The sequence below is a fragment of the Gossypium hirsutum genome, chromosome D04, assembly GCF_007990345.1.
Source record: "Gossypium hirsutum isolate 1008001.06 chromosome D04, Gossypium_hirsutum_v2.1, whole genome shotgun sequence".
Lineage (NCBI taxonomy): Eukaryota > Viridiplantae > Streptophyta > Magnoliopsida > Malvales > Malvaceae > Gossypium > Gossypium hirsutum.
Window position 1 is genome coordinate 23,508,550 of NC_053440.1, and position 22,541 is coordinate 23,531,090.

General features: G+C 33.3%; 2 protein-coding genes across 2 annotated transcripts; one reads left to right on the plus strand and one right to left on the minus strand.

Moving 5' to 3' along the window:
* The first annotated feature begins 643 nt into the window (after nucleotides 1-643).
* Nucleotides 644-2,355, plus strand: LOC107952833 (activator of 90 kDa heat shock protein ATPase homolog). The gene is made up of 3 exons (XM_016888029.2): nucleotides 644-1,761; nucleotides 1,858-1,937; nucleotides 2,038-2,355. The coding sequence occupies exons 1-3, from the start codon at nucleotides 871-873 to the stop codon at nucleotides 2,129-2,131; spliced, it is 1,065 nt and encodes a 354-aa protein (XP_016743518.1). The 5' UTR covers nucleotides 644-870; the 3' UTR covers nucleotides 2,132-2,355.
* A 3,496-nt stretch (nucleotides 2,356-5,851) lies between these two features.
* Nucleotides 5,852-7,679, minus strand: LOC107952832 (thioredoxin-like 3-1, chloroplastic). Its single transcript, XM_016888028.2, has 5 exons — nucleotides 7,080-7,679; nucleotides 6,909-6,983; nucleotides 6,318-6,384; nucleotides 6,200-6,217; nucleotides 5,852-6,102 (listed from the first exon to the last, which is right to left on the minus strand). Exons 1-5 carry the CDS (start codon nucleotides 7,385-7,387, stop codon nucleotides 6,004-6,006), a joined length of 567 nt encoding a protein of 188 aa, XP_016743517.1. The 5' UTR covers nucleotides 7,388-7,679; the 3' UTR covers nucleotides 5,852-6,003.
* Between the last annotated feature and the right edge of the window lie 14,862 nt (nucleotides 7,680-22,541).

Here is a 22,541-nt window from a genome sequence, read left to right on the forward strand (position 1 = left end):
ACGTTTTGGTCACTCAACTTTAAAAATCTATAGAATGGTGGCTGAACTATTTAGAAGTTCTCATTTAAGTAATTGGGTTGTTAAAATTACTACCGTATGGCCTTTTTTGTTTGCCCCATCTGCACCAATCGAAAGCTTTCCTTCCCCTTCCCTTCTACGATTAAGTTTTTTTTTCTCATGAAACAACTTTGAACACCACAAATCTACGAACCAAAATCCAAACAATCTTCTTTTCTAATCTCCGACAATGACTATTAGATCGACTTGGATCTAAGATATGTTATTATACTTGTCGATGGGTACTAATCCACATATCGTTCATCGAAACATTGCTTGAAGCTTGTTAGCCAAACTTTTTTTTAAATAGTTTAATAACTTAAATGAAAACTTTGAAATAATTTAGTGATCATTCTGAAATTTTTTAAAGTTTAATGACCAAAATATAAATTTACTAACAATTTAATAATATTAATGTAATTTAACCAATTTTATTTAAAATGATGATATAATATACAATTTCAACTTTTCATTGGGTGGTAAAAGCTAACAAATCCATAATCAAACATACCTAAGTAAATCAATGTTTTATTTTATTGGGGAAGTTTTAAAATTACAATATTTATACTGCGATAAGCTTTGCACAAAGAAACCCTAAAAGCAGAAGAGTTCCTAGTAGTGAAGTCTTCTAGATCCTTCCTAAAATATAATATTTTATATATCTATCCCACATTCTGGATTCTTCTACCTCCCCGCCCCGAACCCTCCAGAGCGGCCCCTCCCACCCAGTTGCTTCTTTTAAGCTCTCCCTTCCATTATTATGCTCACATCTCTCTCAATCCCTAATACACCCTCGTCTTGATTTTTTCATCAATGGCCAAGTACGGCGAAGGCGACAAGCGCTGGATCGTGGAGGAAAGACCCGACGGTGCTAACGTCCACAACTGGCACTGGGCTGAAACCGATTGCCTCCCCTGGTCGAAAATGTTCTTCACCAAATCGCTTTCGGATCTCACCATCCTTGACGGCCAAGGCAATCTCCGCATCAAGACCAAGAAGGTCGAAAAGGTCGACGGCGAAGCCTATGTTAATATTCGCAAGGGTAAAGTCATTCCCGGATATGAAATCAGTTTGAGTGTATCCTGGGAAGGCGAAGCCAAAGATGGGGAAGGGAAGACGCTGTTGAAAGCTGAAGGTAACCTCGAGATTCCGTACATTTCGGATGAAAATGCTGACGAGGATCCGGAAGTTAAGGTGACGGTTAAAGACGAAGGACCCATTGGTAAAGCCTTGAAGGAAGCGATGCTGGCCAAAGGGAAGCCTTTGGTTTTGGAGAAAGTGAGGGATTTTGTTCAAGCTATGGCGAAAGGTGGCCCCGTTAAAGATGAATTGGAAGCCAAGAAATCGGCTCCCAAAACTAATACTACTACTAGTAATAGTAACTCAGCTGCAGTTTCTAAGGAGAAAGTTGGGGTGGAGAAGGAACCCAAAAAGGAAGTGGAGAAGGAAGGGAAGAAAGGGTTTAAGACGATTACAATGTCGGAGAAGTTTAATTGTAGAGCTAAGGATATGTATGAGATTTTGATGGATGAGAATAGATGGAAAGGGTTTACTCAGAGTAATGCTAGGATAAGTAAAGAAGTCGGTGGTCAATTTATTATTTTCGATGGATCGGTTACTGGTATTAACTTGGAGTTGCAAGAAGGGAAGTTGATTGCTCAGAGATGGAGATTTGGGAGTTGGCCCGACGGGATTGATTCTACTGTAAGTTTAATGGATTCCACTTTTGCCTGTTCTCCAGGATTTTGGGAATACAGTGTGGTCGAATGATGGCTTATCTTTAATGGGTTGTTGTTGCAGGTAAGACTTGTTTTCAATGAGCCTGAGCCTGGGGTTACTATAATCAAACTCACGCATTTAGATGTTCCCGAGGAGGACAGGTTGGTTTTTATTTGTTTTATTGCGCAAGATGGCTAATTTCGTACTTTCTGAATTGGGTCATTGATTTTACTTCTGTTTTTGCTTTGATTTGTCATGCAGATATGGGAATGCGACTGTGGTGGAGAACACTGAGAGGGGTTGGAGAGACCTTATTTTCAATAAGATACGAGCAGTATTTGGTTTTGGAATATGATTTATTTTATTCCGAAACGAGGAATAGTCTTTCTTTTTTGGTTTTGAATTGTTGGAACTTTATGAACACTTCTTTCTTTCAGCTATCTTATTGTGAAAAATTTATAAGACTTTGCAAGTCTGATCTTGGTCTACTGGTTCATGGTTTTAAAGTTGAAACTTGGACTGAGTGTCATTGTTGTCTTGTTTGCCGATATCTAATCTATCCCCTAAAACTTATAATAATGAGAATGATGAAAATGTTGCCTTGCCAGCAATTTCACTATAAGTCTGTCAGTGCGCATAGTGTCTCCTTGAGGATGTATATACTTTCAGTATATGTTAGTGTTATGATGTTACTTAAGAGTGAATGGTTTAATTCTCTGCTGCTTTAATGTATTGATCTTGATGATACTGAAAACAAAGCTCAAATTTTATTGTTCCCTTTCTTCTGTTAGAAGCATACAGGCTTTTTTTTTTGCATTAGGTCTTAGAATGATCAATCGCTCACGGGCAATGTGAAGTTTGTGGGTTGCTTCACTATGTTGTCCATGTTTTTACAAAGAATTTTCTCTGCGTAGTTTGTGATTATTTATTTTCAAGCAAATTAACAATCTAGTTAATGTAGATTTTGGATTGCCCATTGCTTTTGAAGTATTTTTTTTGGTTTACATCATATCTGGTGCTTGGACCACGGTTAACTTAGCTACTGATTCTGTAGTTTGTTTTTCTTTGAGGATGTAAGTGGAGACATGATTTTGTTTCTGCCGTCGGAGCAGGCATGATAATCTAGCTACTTGACATATGGCTGTGGTACTGCATTTAATGTGTTTAATCGTTCAAAATGAAGCACTTGTTTCTGTGCCAACAGTGTTGGCCCTGTGAAGAGCAGGAAGCATCTTTGGCCAAGTAATTCAGAGTGTGCGTAGGTACAACAAAACGATCATGAGGTTAGAAGAGGAAATATTCAAATTGTTGTTCCTCAATTGATGGCATATAGTTAACTGTTGTTTTGGATATGCATCTCATTGGAAATGTCTTATAATAGGAAAGAGTTAAAAAGAGAGCTTTTTATACAGGGATTAAGATGTGTTTACAGTTCTATAAGGCGCATGAGCCTCAAAGCCTCCAACTAGACACTTTGATTACTCTTTTAGTGGAGAACGTTCCAAGATGTAACTAGTGAAGATAGAACGGTTAGTAGCAGATATTTGTTGCATTGCATGTGTTTTATGTGTAAATAACAGCTCCAAATCCAATGTCTTTTAGGTAGCATGTCAAGGATTCTTAGGTTGTACATGATTAAAGTTCATTTTTCATTCAGAAACTTCAATTCATTCGCTTAGGCCTTTTAGCTTTATTAAGAACCGTTACTTTGTATTCTCCTTTTCTATTATGTATTTCTGCATAGCGTGATGAAATATTTCACCTAGAAAAAGTTGACATAGATGTTTAGTGGGGTGTCCCTGCTTGGACACTATGAGATTGCGAGTTCATCTGTGCTGTTAGAGCTATAGGTGTGCTAACATACGTCTTTATTTGTTTCTCCATACTCTTTTAAGATAATAGCTGGGGTAGGTGGATTCTTTGTTCTTTCCATTGAACCCTTCCAAGGCCATTTCTTCATGTAACGTAATGTCCGCTGGGTCCGCAATTTTCATGTCTTGGACATACAGGACTCTGGTTCTATTCAAATTGAAATTGTGGCCAATGAGGTTCTTTTCTGTGATGCAAGTTAATGACTCGGTTGGTTCACTTAAATCGTCATTTAAGCATTTTTTTAAGGGTTGAATTTGATTTGGTTTGATTCGGTTTTTTTAGATTTTTAAACTATCGGCGGCCTAGTTTGGTTTTCTGTTTTTTATACTAATTTTGGGGTTTTTGGGCTTATTTTGATTAAGTAAGTTTTGTTTTACTGTTTTACTGCTTTTGAACGGGCAATTTTCTAATAAAAGCTCTTTTTTAAAAAAAATTATCGAAATAGGTTAATTATTTAATTATTTACCGAAATGGTTTATTTTTTGCGAAATCGCGTTTACGTTAGCGCGATGTCAGGGTACGCGTCAGGAAATGTGATTTGCTGTCACGTCAGCAACTTGCGTTGACGTGGACGCGATTTCGGCCCGCGTATGAACAGTACCCAACGGTCCCAAAAAAAAAAGTATAAATACTCCTCTTTATATGTGTAATTTGTCTTTTTTTTTGGTATTTTGTCCGTCCCCAAAAAAAATATAAATACTCCCCTTTTTATGTGTAATTTGTCCCTTTTTTTGGTATTTTGTTCCTAATAATACATATTAATGTATTACTGTAATATGTAGCTCAAATTATGTATTATAGTTAATATTCATAATATTGTAGCTCAAATTGTCAATCCATCTATACTATTGTACTAATAATATATATTAATGTAATATTGAAGAGTCATTTTAATTGTGAAAAGCATAATTGTCAAAAATACCTTCAATGTTTATGGGTTTTTGGTTTTATGCTCTTGAATTTTTTTTGATTGAAATTCTCAATGTTAATAGAAAACGTCAGTTGACTGTTACTCTACCACGGTAGATAATTTGGTAAAGAAATTTAACCAATTTCAAAGATGCTTATCCCTCATTTCTTTCTTTCTTTCTTATGTTTTTGAGCATTGATGTTTAAGCTAATAAAAAGTTACAAAAATGAAAAAGAAAAAAAACACAATGACCCACCACTATTTTCATCAGAGCCCATACTTTCATATTACTCTCTTAATTACCCATTTTAGTTATAGTAAAAATCAAAACATACCCATTTCTAAATGACTTAGAATTAAAGAAAATCACAAGTTTATCCTCAAATGAAATATTAAAAAAGAAAGAAAGAAAAAAGCTGAAACAAACATAGAAACACATGCATTTTGAAACCATAAGAACACAATAGAAAAAAGGATTTTACTCATCGTTGTTGTAATCCGTTTCTTCAGCTTCCCTTTCAAAACCGAATCAAACTAACCCTTCTTTTCTTTCTAAGTCTTCACTTCTTCAACAACACCACCCAAAGTAGTTGTTACACAGTTCGATATTTTCCTTTTTTTCTCTTGGTCTTTCACTATTTATCAAACACATACATTTTTTCAGAAAACAAAAGAAATTCGATTTAGATACTACTAGATCTAGTAGGAAAAAGGAGAAGAAAAAATGAATTAGAAATTAGAAATCTATGGCTCTGCCTCTCAAAGACTATAATAAATAAGTGAATTTGAAAATCTGACCAATCGATGGTTGGACATAATGGCGACAGTAGTTAGAGAAGAAAGAGGACAAGAATAAAGATGGAAATAAATTTTAAAAAAGAAATTGTTAACTAATTTTGCTTTTATAAATGTCAGTTATGACTTCGTGCTTATGTGACATGCCACATAGGCTATTTCGTTGACATACAGTTTGATTGATGATCAACTCACATTTCCTGTTAAAATTTGGTTGATTTCTAAAAAAAATTAAATGTTGAGGATATTTTTGATAATTATGCCATTGTGAAACTTGCTTTGCTTTATGTAACAACATATGTTTGGATTTGGAATGATGTTTATGTTCTGTTTTCACTCACCAGGCCTCTTTAGGAATGCACTTCAGTACATGGGCATATTGAGAAGAATAATTGTGTTTAGAAGATAAAAGAAATGCTGAACCATACATTCGTTCTTGCACACCGACACCGTGTAATTGCCAATATAATTTTCATCAAATCAAATTGCAACATTACCTTAATGCATCAACACTGTTTAATTTGTGGAATTAACTTTACTGTACAAATAAAAAGTTTACATATGGCTGGTGGTGAGAGTACCATCATCAGTTTCTCATGATCATCTTACAATTTTACATCAAAAAAAGTGAAAATAATCCCCAGTATTATTCAGACAAATTTTTTGATCATTTGTCTCACTTCTTCAGTCACAAGCCATGCTTTGTGCCCTCCAATTACTTCTTCTTTCATCTCTCCATCCTTCCATAACTGCAATTATTTTCCCTTTTTTAGATCCTTCCTTTGAAATCTCATTAATCATTATTAATATCAAAGAACTCAGATTTTTGTTTTGCGGTGAACATACCTGAATTGTTGGCATTTTCTGCATACAAAAACAGGAACAATTAAAAAAGAAGTGAAATAATTTTGTTATAATTGAATTAGAAAAAAAACATAGAACACAAAGCAAAGCATTTACATACAGAGATATTTCCCCGCTTCACTAAAGCTTGAGGTACTTTGTTGACATCCACGTAATAGAATTTGATTCTAACATATATTCCATAAGAATTTATCAATAAAATAACAACACGTGATTAAATCATGACATGAGAAGAGCATTTCAAAGTTGCACCAGTTTTCGACGCCAACTACCAACTTGGAGGTCGATGATATAGTAGCTAACGTATGTATGTTCCAACTTTTTAGTTCCTTCTCATATATTTAAATAATTATATTATCTTATTTGAAGATGTATTACAGACATGAATATTTAAAATTTACGAAAAATTCAAATGAGTACAACTCCTAGTTAGAATTTTTATTCAAATATCCTTAATATATGGAAATAAATAAATAAATAAAAGTATCTGTTTTGGATACGTTGAATCCTTAAAGGTGTACAGATATAATGCCATCTCCAAAAGCAATCAGTTAAATTATACAATGTTAATAAGAATTTATTTTTAAAAATTTTAGATGGTGTGGAACCATTTTGCTTTTATAGTAAATGTGTAAAATGCAGCAAAGTGAGTGTATTAAATATCAACACTTTTGAGTAAAGATAACTTTACTTGGTATCGAACTCAGCTGCCAATTTCTCCAACTTTGGCTTCAAATAGATGCATTTCCGGCACCAAGCAGCCATCCTACCAGCAATCACAATTCAAAAAAAATTAAATTGGAGAAAGGCAAGGCTTTACTCTGTTCAACAAGGTAAGAGTTGCAGAGAAGATGAAACGAACCAATCAATGATAATAGGCTGAGAGAGCTGTCGAGCACGGGCCAGAATCTGATCAAGGTGATCAGAGTCGTTGATGGGTTCCATCTCAATCGCACTGGGTCTTGACAAATCAGGCCAAAGAGCCTGTACTCTCCACTCTCTGCTCCTCACGGTTTTATTCTTCCATTTTCTATCCTTCCAATCAGACCCAAAATACCCAGAATTCTTTGGTGAAAACAAACAGCTTCCATTGTTCCAAAGATGTTGTTGTTGGTATCTTTGATAGATTTCTCGGGACAGAATTTGAGAATTCGCTGCCAAAACTGACATCTTTTCCTTTTATTTTTCAAGATATTTAATTTTATTTCCCAAGATATTTAGACAAAAGGGTATGTGGGAAAGTTGAAGAAAAGCATAATTGGATTGGGTTTGAAAGGGTTTTTTCTTCTCTCTTTATGTACAGTTGGTTTGATTGAGAGGTGGAAGTTGCGTTTTAGATAATGATATTTTGCGTTTTGGCGTTGGATTTGATTTGGAGGATGAGGAGAAGAAAATTACACAAAAATGAAAAAGCTTATCCGAAAAGTGAGGGAACAAAGGGATGGAGAATGGGATGTGTGGTACCACAAGTTTCTTTACTTTTTCAAAAACATTAATTTTAAAATTAAAACACATGGAAGAAAACACAGAAATAAGCTTTACATTTTGAAATTTAATTTTTTTAATTTTTAATTTTAGGTTAATTTCAAAATTACATATAAATTTGAGTTTAATATGCAATATACATTAACTTTAATTTTGTATAATTTCATACATATAATTTTAATTTGATTCAATTTTAAAAAATTGCTAATACAATTGTTGATATGATATCATTTTACATTTATATAGTGCATACACAAATAGTTTTATTTATCTAATATAAAAATAAATTATGTACTTATTTATTAAATATATACAACTAAAATAAAAGTTCATGTATACATTTGAATCACATCAAAGTTTCATATGTATAATTAAAATTTATGCATCAAATTATATGTTGGATAAAAGTTCACGTAAAATATTGAAATTATCCTTTTTATTTTTAGAACTTTAGTTTCTTTACTTTTCAAATTTTAAAACTTAGATCGACTTGTTAATATCGCAAAAATTTTTTTGCTAAATTCACTACTACGACATTTTGAATAAAAAAATTCATTTAGTAGCTATATAACAAAAAATTATATTGTAATGAACTTATATTTAAAAGTTTATTTTTAACGGTGTTAACAATTGGACTTACATTTTTAAATCTGAATAGTAGAGAGACCAAATTCTTTGAAATAAAATCAATGTGACTAAATTTCAAATGTACAAAGAGTACAAGGACTTGGTTAACACCCTTAACCAAATTGTCGATAGTCCATTGTAAGGCAGTGTTACATTCAATGACCGAAGTATCGCTAATGCTTTAAGGAGTATTTTTTTACATTATTTCTATTTGCTAGTCCACTTAAGGAAGGAGAAGTTTCTCCACGTTTCTTCATTGTTTCACCATTTCTACTCATTTCTCTCCGTATCTTTCACCATTTTTCGTCATTTCTTTATAAAATCTTCATCATAAAACCTTGATTGAGCCATTTCCCTCAGCATCTCTGTCTCCCAATAAGTTAGGGTTTGAATCTTAGAGAGAGAGCTTAATAGGGGTGATAAATGGGTTATTCAAGGTATGGGTTTTGAACCTTTCATCTCATTTTCGCATAATCTCATATTTATTTCAAGATATTGTTGTTGTTGCGTTATATTAATGACTATTTAATTACTATGGAATTTATGATCTTTTTGTTATTTTTGTAAGAAATTGAAGAGGAAGAAAAGGAAGCTAGCACGCGGAAAGAAATGTTAATGGATTGAGGTGAAAAAAATAAAAAGGGTGAGTTTACGTAAACTCGGTGTGTAATCCCGCAGAAACAAACAAACAATCAATATTCACAGTTCAGAGTTGAACAGTCTTGAGCCTAAGCCATTTTCAGTATCAGTGACAGTTTGGGCCTTAGCCCATCTCAATACAGTGTGAAAAATGCAGTAGGGCCTTAGCCCATCACAATATTAGTAGCAGTAACAGTTATGCAGTAGCAAAATCCTACCCGTCCAGCTTCTACACACCGTCTCCGTCCAACCCTACACTTCATGTGGGGATATAATCAACCCACCCATCCCTACACTCCAAGTAGTACCGAATGCGGCACAAAATAGTAGTTTGTAACTGAGCTTCCAGTAAATTAGGCTTAAAACCTTTCAGTATACTTCCTCCAAATAACAACCCCCAACCCAATGCAATGCAATATACCATGGATGATATGCTATTATGCAATTTTCAGTACATATATTCAGTTCAGATATTAACATGCTCAGTACAAATATCATTCGGAGCTGTCTACTTGAGTCATTGTCACTAAATTATTTATATCTTGAGCTACAGAATTCCAAATTAAGATCTGCTTGATGTTTCCAAAACTAGACTTAAATACCTTTCTACCATAAAATTTTTAGAATTTATAGCTTATCAAATAAGTGCAGTAAAATCTTAAAAGTTATCCCTATTCTACTATTTGATAGCTTCAACCTTTCCTTACTAAAAATTATTTATCTCTTAGTAAGAAATTTGGATGATGTTTCTGTTTATTTCTCTTGCAAATGGACTCATTAAGGATTTAAACATATAAATTTAAGCCCCCTAATTATTGTTTTACAATTTTTATGATTTTTCAAAGTCAGAATAGGGGAACGCAAAACCATTCTGACCTTGTCTTACAAAATTTATTACATCTCATAACTTACAATTTCATTTCTTACACTGTTTCGTCCATGAAAAACTAGACTCAATAAAATTTAATTTCATATTTTATTCAACCTCTAACTCATTTTCCACTATTTTTGATGATTTTTCAAAGTTAGACTATTGCTACTGTCCAAAACTATTTTAGTGTAGAATATTGATTTCCAAGTTTATAACACCCTTATTTCCTTTTTCTACATTTTTTGTATCATTTTCTCTTATTTCTCTTATTTCTCGACAGCAAGCAATTTTTGCTTTTCGTCAAATCCCATTTTCTGCGTTTTGGGTACACACCTGGTATAGTTTCTGATGCGTAAGCACTCCTAAGCCTCCAGAACCTAAAAATCAACTAACAAATCTCTAGATTAATCATTTAATTCATTTTTAATCAACCAATTTTGGAAGGAACTCGACTAAAAACCTAACAAAACCCTTACATTGCTTGAGTAACCACGACTTTGCACAATTACTGCGTCGATTCAAAATCACTAGCCCCTTGATTAACTCCTAAACACCAAAAAGGAATCCCCCTTTCAGAGATTAACCAAGAACGATTAACAATAGACAAAACCGTTACTTATCGAACACACGCAACCAACAATGAAGAACCAAATCAATTGGAAAATAACGAAAGAAACAAAATGGGAAAATGGAAATTTCGACAGCAACTAAGGGAAAGAATCGACAGATGAGGGAAAAAAGAGGAAGAAAACGTCAGAAAAAATTTGGGTAATTGGAGAGAAAATCGAAACTACTTTTTTTTCTGCAACAAAAAGACCACTAAAACACAACTACTCATAATTTTTCCCCAACACAACTCTTAACCGAAATTGGAGCAAAAATACTATCCCTACGCCATCATAGAGAATTGAACACAGGACCTCCTTCACACCAACACTCCACTTATCCACCAGACCAGTAGGCCCATTCTATTAATTATTTGCCAACTTTTACTTAAAATCCTACTGACCAAAGATAGGCTTATTCATAAAAATACCAAAATTTGCCCAAGTCCTGGCTTGAACTTGGGACCTCTCACACACCCAGAACACTTAAGCACTGAAGCAGATACACAGTTGTGTCACACCTTCGCAAGAACAAAAACAAAAATTCTGGGGCGTTACACCATGAGTCATGCAAGATACAAAACATTCAGCTTATAAAAAGCAACACTTTTGCATAGTCCTTCAAACAAAGTCTTCCTTTAGTCAACAAACATGAAAAGGAAAAGGTAACAGAGTAAGTTTATACGAACTTAGTGAGTTCCAAAAAGGAAATCATACATAATATTACTGATAGTACAATTGAACCTTTCTAAAGGACTTACACACATTAAACATAGTACGCCCAATGATGCATACGGAACATAGACATACTCAATACACCAACTTACTTATCACTTGGGCGTATATTGTATGCCAATTTAAAATAACGCAGACAACCCATATTCATGCCAACCATGTACCTAGAATTCAGAAACAAAAGTATATCATTCAGTCTCATTCACATACATTCTCCCCATTATCTCCTTATATCATTTTCATCCAGAATAACATGTTTTATCATGATCTGCCAGTCTGGTTTGCAATATAGATGCCCTATCGGAGGCTACACAAACATATCTCCTCATCTCCATCACCACTTATTAGATCATATCATACATATTAAAAGTAGGTTGTAGTGGTTTAAGCATGAATGATGGCGCTTACTTCATATCACAGACAGACATAATTTAGACTAATGATTCTGGATAACAATTATCCACACATACTTTTTTCATCCATTACACAAGAAGAATACTTACCTTACATGGATTATAAAATAATGAAACTACAACACATGCATGTAAGAAGGAACTCACTAGAAACTCTAGAAAAATCTACAAAATAGGCCCTTTGCCTTTATCACTTGGACCTTCGTTAGCTTCTTGAGTTGAAAGAAAGATAATTATACATATCAGATCATCAATTTATCAAATCTGATCATGCATACAAAAATAAAAAACACTTAATCTAGAATCAAGAAGTTTCCTTCCTGACACAATAGTTAACATCTATGAATGCAAAACAAAAAATAAGTAAATGACTTTGAAGATAACTTAGGATTCATCAATAATTACCAATGAGCTGGTACTGACGTATAAGTTAGTTGCATACTACAAACCTTCACTTTGAAGAAATTTTTTAAACTTAGATTTTCAGAAAGTTTCAGAGGAAATCAAGAACGAAGAAGAAAATGTAAATGTATTTAGAAAGACCACCACTATCCTTATATACTTAAGCATGGAGACAAAGATTAGTGGAAAAATTAAATAATTCCACTAACACTCTTGATACTTGTGATTAAGTGCACTTAACATAATTTAAGTCTTATCATCTATAGTAGTCTAGTTTCGTTTTAATTAAATCTTAGCTTAACTTACCATATTAAAATAATAAACAAACCTAAACACTGCGAACTTAATAAGTTCGCCCAAAGCCTCTGGGTTGGGCGGATACTTAACAAAAGAGTCCATCAAACCTTAGAGCTCGCCAAACTAGGAGTTTGCCAAATGGCGCAATACACATAATTCTATACTTAGCTAAGACAACACTTTACTTAATCATACCTATACTTAGCTATGACAACACTTTACTTACTCATATCTATACTTTGCCAAATGGTGCAATACACATAATTATATACTTAGTTAAGACAACACTTTACTTACTCATATCTATCATTATGTTACCAACTATAAGCCAAGAAGTAACCAAATGCAGAGACTTCGCCAAGTGGGCTGTTACATTCCATTTCTCTATTTTTGAGAAAAGCATAATCATTTCTGAATGTTTCTCATTTCTCTATTTCTATCCATTCCATTCATTTTGATTCAAACATGCAATTCATTTATGGTTTCAATAAGCTAGTAGAGGGACCGATTTGACATATGTAATTAGGGATCAAATGATTTAAATTAAGTTCCAGCTTTTTGCCTTTTCATTATAAAATCATTTAGTCATGAAGTCTGTCCATTATAGTATCGTGATTGAGCTCTCCCTAATGACATACCATTACAAAAATAACTACTTAGTGCTCATCCAATAACCTTGTCATAAGTGTGTTACCCTCACATGATATCATTGATTTCTTTGGGATAATATCCGTTCTCCCAATATGATCCTATTTTATCTCATGATAACAATTACATCTTCCTTCATAAAAAATCAATCACTACCATATGGTGATCAAGTCATCCATCACAATGATGGATGACTCGTGCCATGTTTACTTTTATTAACCATGCAATGCCAATGAGAGGATATCATTTACCCATGTTCCGGGCTATGAATTCCACTATTGTGAATGACACTACATAATGCAGAAGTTGTACACCCAATGCACTAGCTTTCGATCCCTTATTTATTCAAACTCAGGCTTTTACTTACATCAAAGTGTACGAGTCATGCATACATAGTCCGTCATCCATTTACGATTTAGGTACGCCACACTATGAATGTCACAAGTGAATAAATCTATAAATGGAATCAGGATCTATTCTTCTTGGGTCCTGTTCAATGTACTATCAGTCTAGTCAATCACATTTATGTCTTTATCTTTTGAGAATCGTTTGGTCCAATTCCCAAGACAAAGCATCTCCCAAATTGGACTTGATAGATGACATATTATTCTTTCAATCGGTTTGCTCATTTCTGATTAAACTAAGGACATTTTTGAGGTTCGTCTACTAATATAAACTGTCTTTTCATGTTACAATATGACTGATCTGCCATGAATTACACTATTATTTACATCCTTTTTTACACATAACTGTAGCTTGTTTTATAGTAAATCAAACCATCTTAGTATATATCTATGTTTTCATGCTTAAAGTAGTGATTTATGTTTTTTAGTAGTTTTTATTACATCTTAGATATCTAAATAAAGTTACATGGTCTTGTAGGACAAATAGGAACTTAAATATGCATATTCAGGCCGAAATTGATGCCCATGTCACGACACCAAGACACCAATATTGCAACATCGAAGATAGAAGCAAAACAAGTCCTGGACCGAAACTACCTGTTGTGTCACGACACGTCCCCTACTTTGTCGCGACATCAACCATGTTGCAACATCGCGGGCCTATGTTCCAACACGACTTTTGTGCACCCAAAAAATCCCTGCATGTATCAGCTGTATTTTTTAGGGCAATTAGGAGTATTTTTCTAGTCGAATTCTAAGCACTTCAATGATAGTTTAGGCGCTTTAATATTATGAGTTTAGCCTATAGCATGGCCATTGTAACCAGATTAAACATAATTTTAGAGAGACAAAACTTATTCTTAGGTTTTTATTTCGTTCGTAGTTTTTACTTAGTTTATTCTATGTTCGTGTAATTAGAAGATCCTATTCTGTTGTTAGATGATCGCAAGAAGAGATTACTTCAGTGGCACACTTTTACACTGATGAAATCCATGGGCATCTCTTTCCTTTATTTTATTTTTTATCTCTTTCTTTAACATTGTTAATTGAATGCTTGTGTAAATATTAGAATCAATTTATGCTTTATACATATTTCACATGTTTCAACTGTATTAACCTAATTAATTGATTGGAAGGTAGAGTTTCTTAGTAGATCAATTGATTGGGAAAGGAAGAACCTAAAACCCTAGGATTGACGACCCTAAGAAGTCATGAAGGTAAGAATGTACCCAAAATTGATATTGCCTACTGTGAAAACCTTACCTTGACCCGGCTTGACCTATGACATAGAGTGATAAGTAGTTCTTTTCGACTTATTAGGTTAGTTGGATGCTAAGAGGAGCAACTAGGTTGATGACTATCTGGTTGAATAAAGCCCTACATTAATAGTTAATTAGGTAAAGCAACTGGATCTAGGCTAAAGGAACTCGTGTAGTCAAAACAATGAATAAGAAAAACTGATGTATTAACCTAGGATTAGATTTAGACTTGTTCAATTTAAATAGTTATGATTATCATCTTGCTTCCAAATTAACACTACTAATTCGTGACTCGAGTATATTAGTAATTATTTTCTGTAATTGGCTTAATAGCAAATTTCCCCAAATTGCAATCCCTTGGGTATGACCCTAAGAGTACTCTTTCAGTACTTTGTTGTACTAACAAACTATATTAGAATTTGACTTGTACACTTGTGGACACTGCCTAATTTCTTTTCTTTTGTAGCAGTATTCTAACTTCTAACATTAGTATGTCGGGAGGCGGTCAAGTTGTTGGCACCGTCGCTGGGGATCGCGATGGTGATAATTGTTATTGAATCAATTACTTTGCAAGATAATATTAGTCAAAAGATGAATGAGTTAGATAGTATTATAATTTTATTTATTTATTATTCTAGTTTTACTTTCATTATTTTCTTTTTTGATTAAACAAATTTAATCATGGGTGCAATTAATGATGACTACAGTTGGTATGAAGGTAAGATGTGGGATAATTTATACAATGGCGTAGGATCAAGTTGGTTAGATGGAGCTTTGATGGACCAATGGAGTTCGGATAACAAATGTGAAAAAGAAGGATATTCTTATGAATCTTTGTATAAGTTAGATGATAAAAAGATTGATATCCCCGAGTACCCAATAGAGTCTTTTTCTAATCCACAAGAGATATTACCATGCGGAACAATTGAGCCTAACAAACCTTCAACTTAGAACATAGATGCACGCATGGATAAATTTGATGATGACGATAGCTGGTCTGAGTCAGATGAGTTGTCTTTTTGGTATGACGATTGATACAATAATGAAGGACAAATTTGGTTGAATGGAGCTTTAATAAGCCAGTAGAGTGATAGTGACGAATACAATATGCCTAAATATTTGGACAATCCATCTCATAATGTGTATGGGAGTTATGATTATGAAGATAAAATCATGTATTCGGAGGAACCCTTAAGTGAGCCGGATAAACATCTATCTAAGTATGATTAAATCTACTAAGCCAACAAAGAAACATCCGAAATGTTATCAAACACGTCAGGTAAGATGAAACAAAAGATGACAATGTTCCGAGAGATATCAGAGGCATTACCTCGGTGGGAAGAGGTTGTACATGATGTTCTCAACTCTGATCATGATGATCACTGTACTCTTGACAAGCAGGAAAACTTAGATGATGGAAATCAATAAGATTTTAGAATTGGGGATCGTGATTAAGAATTGAAGATAACCAAAGGTGTACCCGATCCAATTAATGTAGGAACATAAATAACAGTAGATGTAGCTGCTAACATAAAATTATAAGTAACTACTAACATGGAGCTTAAGCTGATCTTGAATGAAAGTGTAAAAGAGCCAATACACTTTATGGCCATAGTAGAGAAAGTGCTAGTCGAAGAGGTCGATGAGTTCGATTTATTCTCATCCAACAAGGGCAATAAAGCTAAAGTGACCAAAACTTCACGTAACATGGAGGGAAGGATGCTTGAGGCAATAATACCCTAGAAAAAAATTTGGGGTTGGTTCGAATTTGGTATCAAATGGATCATAACGTGGATGTCGCATCGGTCAGAAATAAGGCAACAACATTGGAACCGACTGAAGGGGTTGGTTCATATACATCGATAGAAAAACAAATGTCGGATCAAAGTGTCGAGAACCAGCTGGAAGTTCCTATGGTGGCAACACGGATTGTCCCAGTTTTTTAGAACTTTTATAATTTTATTTATTTTCTATTTGTTATTTTAATTTTTAGTGGTTTTTATTTCATTTTTATTTTTATTATTAATCTTATTTGTGTTCAAGTTTTTTCCACAACAAGTGTAGATACCATAGAGTGACAACCGAAGAAAAAAAAATCGAAGAAGCCAAAAACTAGGCCCGATGTCGTGACACCGCCCCATAATGTCATGACATCTAAGAAATAACACCACATCGCAACATTGGAGGGCCAAGTTCATCTGAATTCCTTTATTTAGACGTTTTGTTATCCATTATCAACACTTCTTCTTTCTCTTATTCTAATTTTTCTTATTTTATTTAAATTATATTTCATATTTTTGGTTGTAGTATTTTTTTAAGTACTTTTCCATCCGCTCGGAACACAAGAATCCCAAGACTATCATGAAAACAGGGAACCGACCCTTTAGGGAAGTTTCTTTGTTCATTCTTATGTTTTCTTTACATCGGGGATAATGTACGCTCTAAAGTTTGGGGGAAGTACATAAGATTAGTTTGTGTTTTCGTTGTCTTAGTTGATTATTTATTTACAAAAAAATTATTGTTTTTGTTGCATGGTGCTTGAATTATATTAATATTATGAATAGTGGTTGAAATAATAAAGCATGTAATGATTTTTGTCAAGCATGACATTTTTTATTGGTGTAAGATAATTTGATTATTTTTAAGGGAAATTTATTAGGTTACTTAGTTAAATTGCATAATATATTATAAGTACCTAGGTAAGAATGTTTGGTGATGCTATATGAGATATAAGTCTTATAGATAGTAGTAGAGACATGAATGCTTGAATTGATTATTTTTTATTCGGTTTAATTTGAAGCATGAAAGAAATTGTGTATAGTGGGATGCTTAGGGATGACCTAAGGCATTGTTTGAATTTTTGACCGCATTTGCACATGTGCATAAAACAAACATTTTATAAAACAATTTTAAAGCATGGCTTTACTGCAAACGTACAAGTCAGTTGTAATATTTGTAATGTTACAATGGAACATCGAAGTATTCCAAGGATCGAACCCAAATGAGATGGGATTGAGTGAAAAATATTATACACTTTAGATTCTAAACAACTAATGATACGATATTATAGTATGACAAATCATAACAATAAAATTTATCAAGAAAATTAAATAAGCTAATCTAGGGACTAAATTGCAAAGAGTATAAAACTAAGAAATTAACCAAATAAATGACTAACGGTGGTTGGTTGATTTTGATGTGGTTCCTCAGTCCTTGAACGAGGGACTTAAATTGCTTAAATTACTAAGTGGCTCAATTTTATCTTTCGATCTCAATTTTACCAGCTTAGACGAATTAATCCGATTTATCTTTCAATCTTACATATTAATTTGGGACTAATGAATGGGTGAGCAAAAAGATTACCTCTCTGTCTCACTTGCCTAGATATTCCCTTAGGGGCATCACTTCCTAAGTTTTTAAGTCTATTTGATTTAGTCCAATTTATTATGATTTAGTCCTTTGTCAAAAAAATAGCTTACCCTCATCTCCATTAACCAACCCCCTTTAGGTTTAGCTACTCATACTGAAAATAAAGAGAATGAACATGGAAATCAAAATAAAAGAAGCTATCACACCCTAAATATGATGATTTGAATTGAAGGCGCATAGACGGGACGTTTGTTCTGACGCACTTTGGTGGTTAGTTTGCCAAATTGTAAGATTTTGACAAACTAATGTCTTGGTGAATTAAGTATCTTCCCATGGAAGTATATCATGATTTAATTTTGATGTGTTCTTCAATAAAAGAAAAAAATGATAAAAGAAAAGTAAGCTTTGTGTAGGTTACCACCAAAGGTATAATTCGCCTAGTTTGTTCAAGCATTGTGAAGAGTAAGTATAGGTAACTAGATCTGGTTATAAACTAATTAAATTGATTGGTCAAATAGGTTTTGGACAAGACTCTCATTTATGTTTCTTTCGGATTCTTTAGGCATTTAGGAAGGGTAAATTCTAAAACTCCTTGACACTTGTCACAGTCTAGTAAACGAGAGTGGATTATATATATGTGAGTAGTAAGGTTCATGAGAAAGTTTCTTCCTTCAAAATGACTCTTAATTTAACACCTCTAACCCGTCTCTGTCGCTGGAGTAGAGTTACGAAATATTCTATACAAATAGGAGCATTTATTTTAAAATAAAAATAATTAAGAAAATTAAATAAAACATTCAATAGTTCATTTTAGTTCAAGTAAAAATATACTTATGAGCCTTAAACCGAGCCTACGGGGCCCTAAAAATAGTTTGGGAACATTCAGGGACCATTCTGAAGCAAAACAAAAAATTATAAAAATGTAAAATTTTGGAAACAGGGGTCACAAAGCCATGTGGCCCAGACCGTGTGAGTATTCGATGTATGAGATACATGGCCATGTCACAGGCCGTGTGCTAGACCGTGTGTCCATTCGAAGTTTGGTCACATGACCGTGTTGCTAGGTCGTATCTGAGACCGTGTGGTTCATCCTGTGCCTAAAATTCAAAAGACACACGACCATGTGTTGTGACCGTGTATTGCACACGGTTGTGTGATAACCCGTGTGCTTCACAAAGTACCCCTGATGCAAGCCAATTCAAACCCAATTGCTTGGGCACCAAACTAAACCAATTCAAGATACATTAATATGGTTAAAACACATTCAAATACATCAAAAAATTCCAAAAATAAATCAACCTAGGTGCCTAACCAATGTGCCCTCATTGAAACCACAATTTATAATCCAAAATGAACCAATTCAAAGACTTATCAACCACGAAACTCATTTGTACCTAGATTCATCATAAGCAAACTAATCACATAGCCAATTTGCCAATTAATCACACTTTAAAGAATCCATAATTCCAAATAAAACTAACACCTTAAATACATATACTTTAAAGTACTCAAACTTCCATTTCACTTCATACATATTTAAACCACTTATATATACATCATCACAAACATTAAGCAAGAGATCTAAATTTTTTACAACTAATTCACTAGATCAAGGTACCAAACATATATACATGACCACAAAATGCTGCCAAAATAAGTACCAAACACCAAACACCAAAAACATGGAAAATGCCAACCAAAAGTCCTAATACATGCCATTCATAACCAACTTCCAAAGTAACTGAAAACATCTACCAAAATAAGAGATTAATAGTGTGTATGCTCCGACTTGAACTTCTAATCTACTAGGCTTCACGAAATCTACAAGAAAAACATGACACGTAAGCACGCTTAGTAAGTTCAAATACATGTAAACAAAACTTAATTAATAATTTACTTTACGTAAACCATACATGACTCCCAAATCTCACTATGTACTTACAAATTCTTACTCACGTAACATACCTTAAATCATTGGCATAATAGTCATTCATTTGATATCCTTTTCAAACTTTTCCTTATTTCGAGAATGCCATGGTATCTTTCAAACAAGATCTTACACAATCCCGAAATGACGCCATAGTATTTTTAACCTATGGACTTGATCGTTTTCTGGTATAGTGCCTTAGTATCTTTCAACTAGGGTCTTATCCATTCTGGTTTAACGCCATAGTATCTTGGAACCATGGTATTTTCCTTTTCGATTATAATGCCATGATATCTTTCAATCATGGTCTTTTTCCCTTTTATAGATATGTACATATAAATAACAATTCACTTCTATAAATCAAATGAACTACTTAAATTGAAATACAAACTTACCTAGGTAAAATCGATTCCAACACAAGATTGATGATTATTCTGCTACTTTGGCTTTCCCGCGATAAATGTTCGATGGGTTTGTTTCTTGATCTAAATAAAAAATTTCATTCAATTAACAATTCAAATGGCTTAAATATTTAATTCAAGCCTATAACCCTTATCAATGTGAATTTAGAAAATTAATCTCACATTTTAACCTTTTAAATCCACAAATTTACATCTCTATGTCAATCAACACTTTAACTAATAAATATTAACTTTTGCACCATTTACGATTAAACCCTTTTTACTTAATTAACTATTAAAACGTGAAAATTTCTTAACCAATTTTTTATATGACTAATAGATTCTTGTAAATATTAAATAAATAATATTTATTGTCTTATTTGTCAGAATTGTGGTCTTAAAACCATTGTTTCTGACAGCACTAAAAATGAGTTGTTACACTTAAATTCTTAAATATCAAATGTTATTGTTGGTTGTTATTCTTATGTAAACTAGAAGCTAAGGATTCTTGGGTATAAAAAGAAGATGTTCTATCTCCTGGTAAGTCTAACAACTTTGAATGCTAAGAGTAAGGGTACTATGATATATATATATGTAAGAAGTTATGATTAAAAGGCCATGCATGAGGGTTATTTATAGATTAAATCATAACAATCTATCCATAAATGGGTTTTAATGGTGGATCCATGTTCTTTTATGCAGTTGATGCTGCAGTTTTGTGAAAGACGCTCAAAAATAAGGATTTTGACCTTTTGCAAGATGAGTCTCTAATATCGACTCATACAAGTTCATATAAGTAGATTGTTTGTGATTGATGTTCCTGAAAACAGAGTGAATACATGAATGATTGTTGGAAAATAAGTGTATATTTTCGGACATATGTAACACCCATAACCTGATCCGATTGTCAGACCCGAGTTATGGAATGCTATAGTCATAACCAGAATAAAACACATTCAAATCACATTGATTATCTCAAATAAACATAGAATAATTCATTAATGCATAATTATTGCTCAAATTTAACAAAAATCATCCAAACATAGTCAATTCAATTTATGATTAACAAATATGTTAGTTATTAGATCATATACGGGTTTATGTATGCTCCAATACCATCCAGAATTTAACTAGGAATAATTTGCAATATTTTCAAATTTTCAATTCAATTATAAATCAAAACAATTCATATCTCAATTTTAATCATCACAAATTAATAGTCAATCATTATTCATAGCATATAAGTGAAACGAAACTTAAATTGGGTCCATAGGACCTTAAAAAAGTTTGGAAACAAACATGGACTAATTTGGATCAAAATAGAAAAATATGAGAAAAACTAAAAACAAGGGTTACGCGACTATGTGGCTAGGCCGTGTGACAAAGGCCAGCCTGTGTGGCCCAAAACGTGGCCGTGTGGCTACTTCACACGCTCATGTGCTTAAACCGTGTACAAATCGAAAATAGGGTCACATGGTCGTGTCCCTAGGCCGTGTGCTGAAACCGTGTACAAATCGAAAATAGGGTCACATAACCGTGTCCCTAGGCCGTGTAACTAACTATGCCTGTGTGAAAAGTCCTGCACCAAAAATAAATGAAGCAACCACGCGACCATGTCATACAACCGTGTGGGACACATGGCCATGTGGAAGATTGTGTCACAAGCCGCGTGCACCTAAATAACTTCAAAACAAAGCCACTTCAAACATCATTTCTTAGGTACCAAACCATACCATTTCTAACTATTTTCACCTATTCAAAATGCATTCAAACATGCTAAAAACATACCAAATCATTCAACCTAATTGTCTAACCAATGTACCCTCATTAGTACCACATTATAAACACAAACATCAACCATTTAAACTTGAAAATATTAGCTTTCGTGCTTATACATTCACCAAATGAACATCTATCACCAAATACCCAAAATTATTACTTGAGGCTCATCAATTAACCTATCATGTATGTACCAATTTAACAATCCAACAATGCATTATATTTCAAACACACTTTTATGCTATCAAAAACAAACCAACCAAAATGCCATTAAGGATTTACATCAAAACACATATTACATATTTCAAATGGTACAAAACATAACTAAATAATCATAACCTATATATACAAAAGCCCTATTTACATGCCATTTATAACCAGACCATAAGGAACAATTAATTACCGAATAAGTTACCGGATAGTGTGATCTGCAAAAGAAATTCAATCAATAGCCCAAACTCGA

What these genes read in the sequence shown, in the direction of transcription:
- LOC107952833 (XM_016888029.2), top strand. Translation starts at nt 871, where the DNA reads ATGGCCAAGTACGGCGAAGGCGACAAGCGCTGGATCGTGGAGGAAAGA. An exon ending in CCGACGGGATTGATTCTACT is followed by an intron (nt 1,762 to 1,857) that starts GTAAGTTTAATG and finishes TTGTTGTTGCAG; the next exon opens with GTAAGACTTGTTTTCAATGA. An exon ending in GATGTTCCCGAGGAGGACAG is followed by an intron (nt 1,938 to 2,037) that starts GTTGGTTTTTAT and finishes TTTGTCATGCAG; the next exon opens with ATATGGGAATGCGACTGTGG.
- LOC107952832 (XM_016888028.2), bottom strand. Translation starts at nt 7,387, where the DNA reads ATGTCAGTTTTGGCAGCGAATTCTCAAATTCTGTCCCGAGAAATCTAT. An exon ending in CAGCCTATTATCATTGATTG is followed by an intron (nt 6,984 to 7,079) that starts GTTCGTTTCATC and finishes GATTGCTGGTAG; the next exon opens with GATGGCTGCTTGGTGCCGGA. An exon ending in GCAGCTGAGTTCGATACCAA is followed by an intron (nt 6,385 to 6,908) that starts GTAAAGTTATCT and finishes AATATATGTTAG; the next exon opens with AATCAAATTCTATTACGTGG.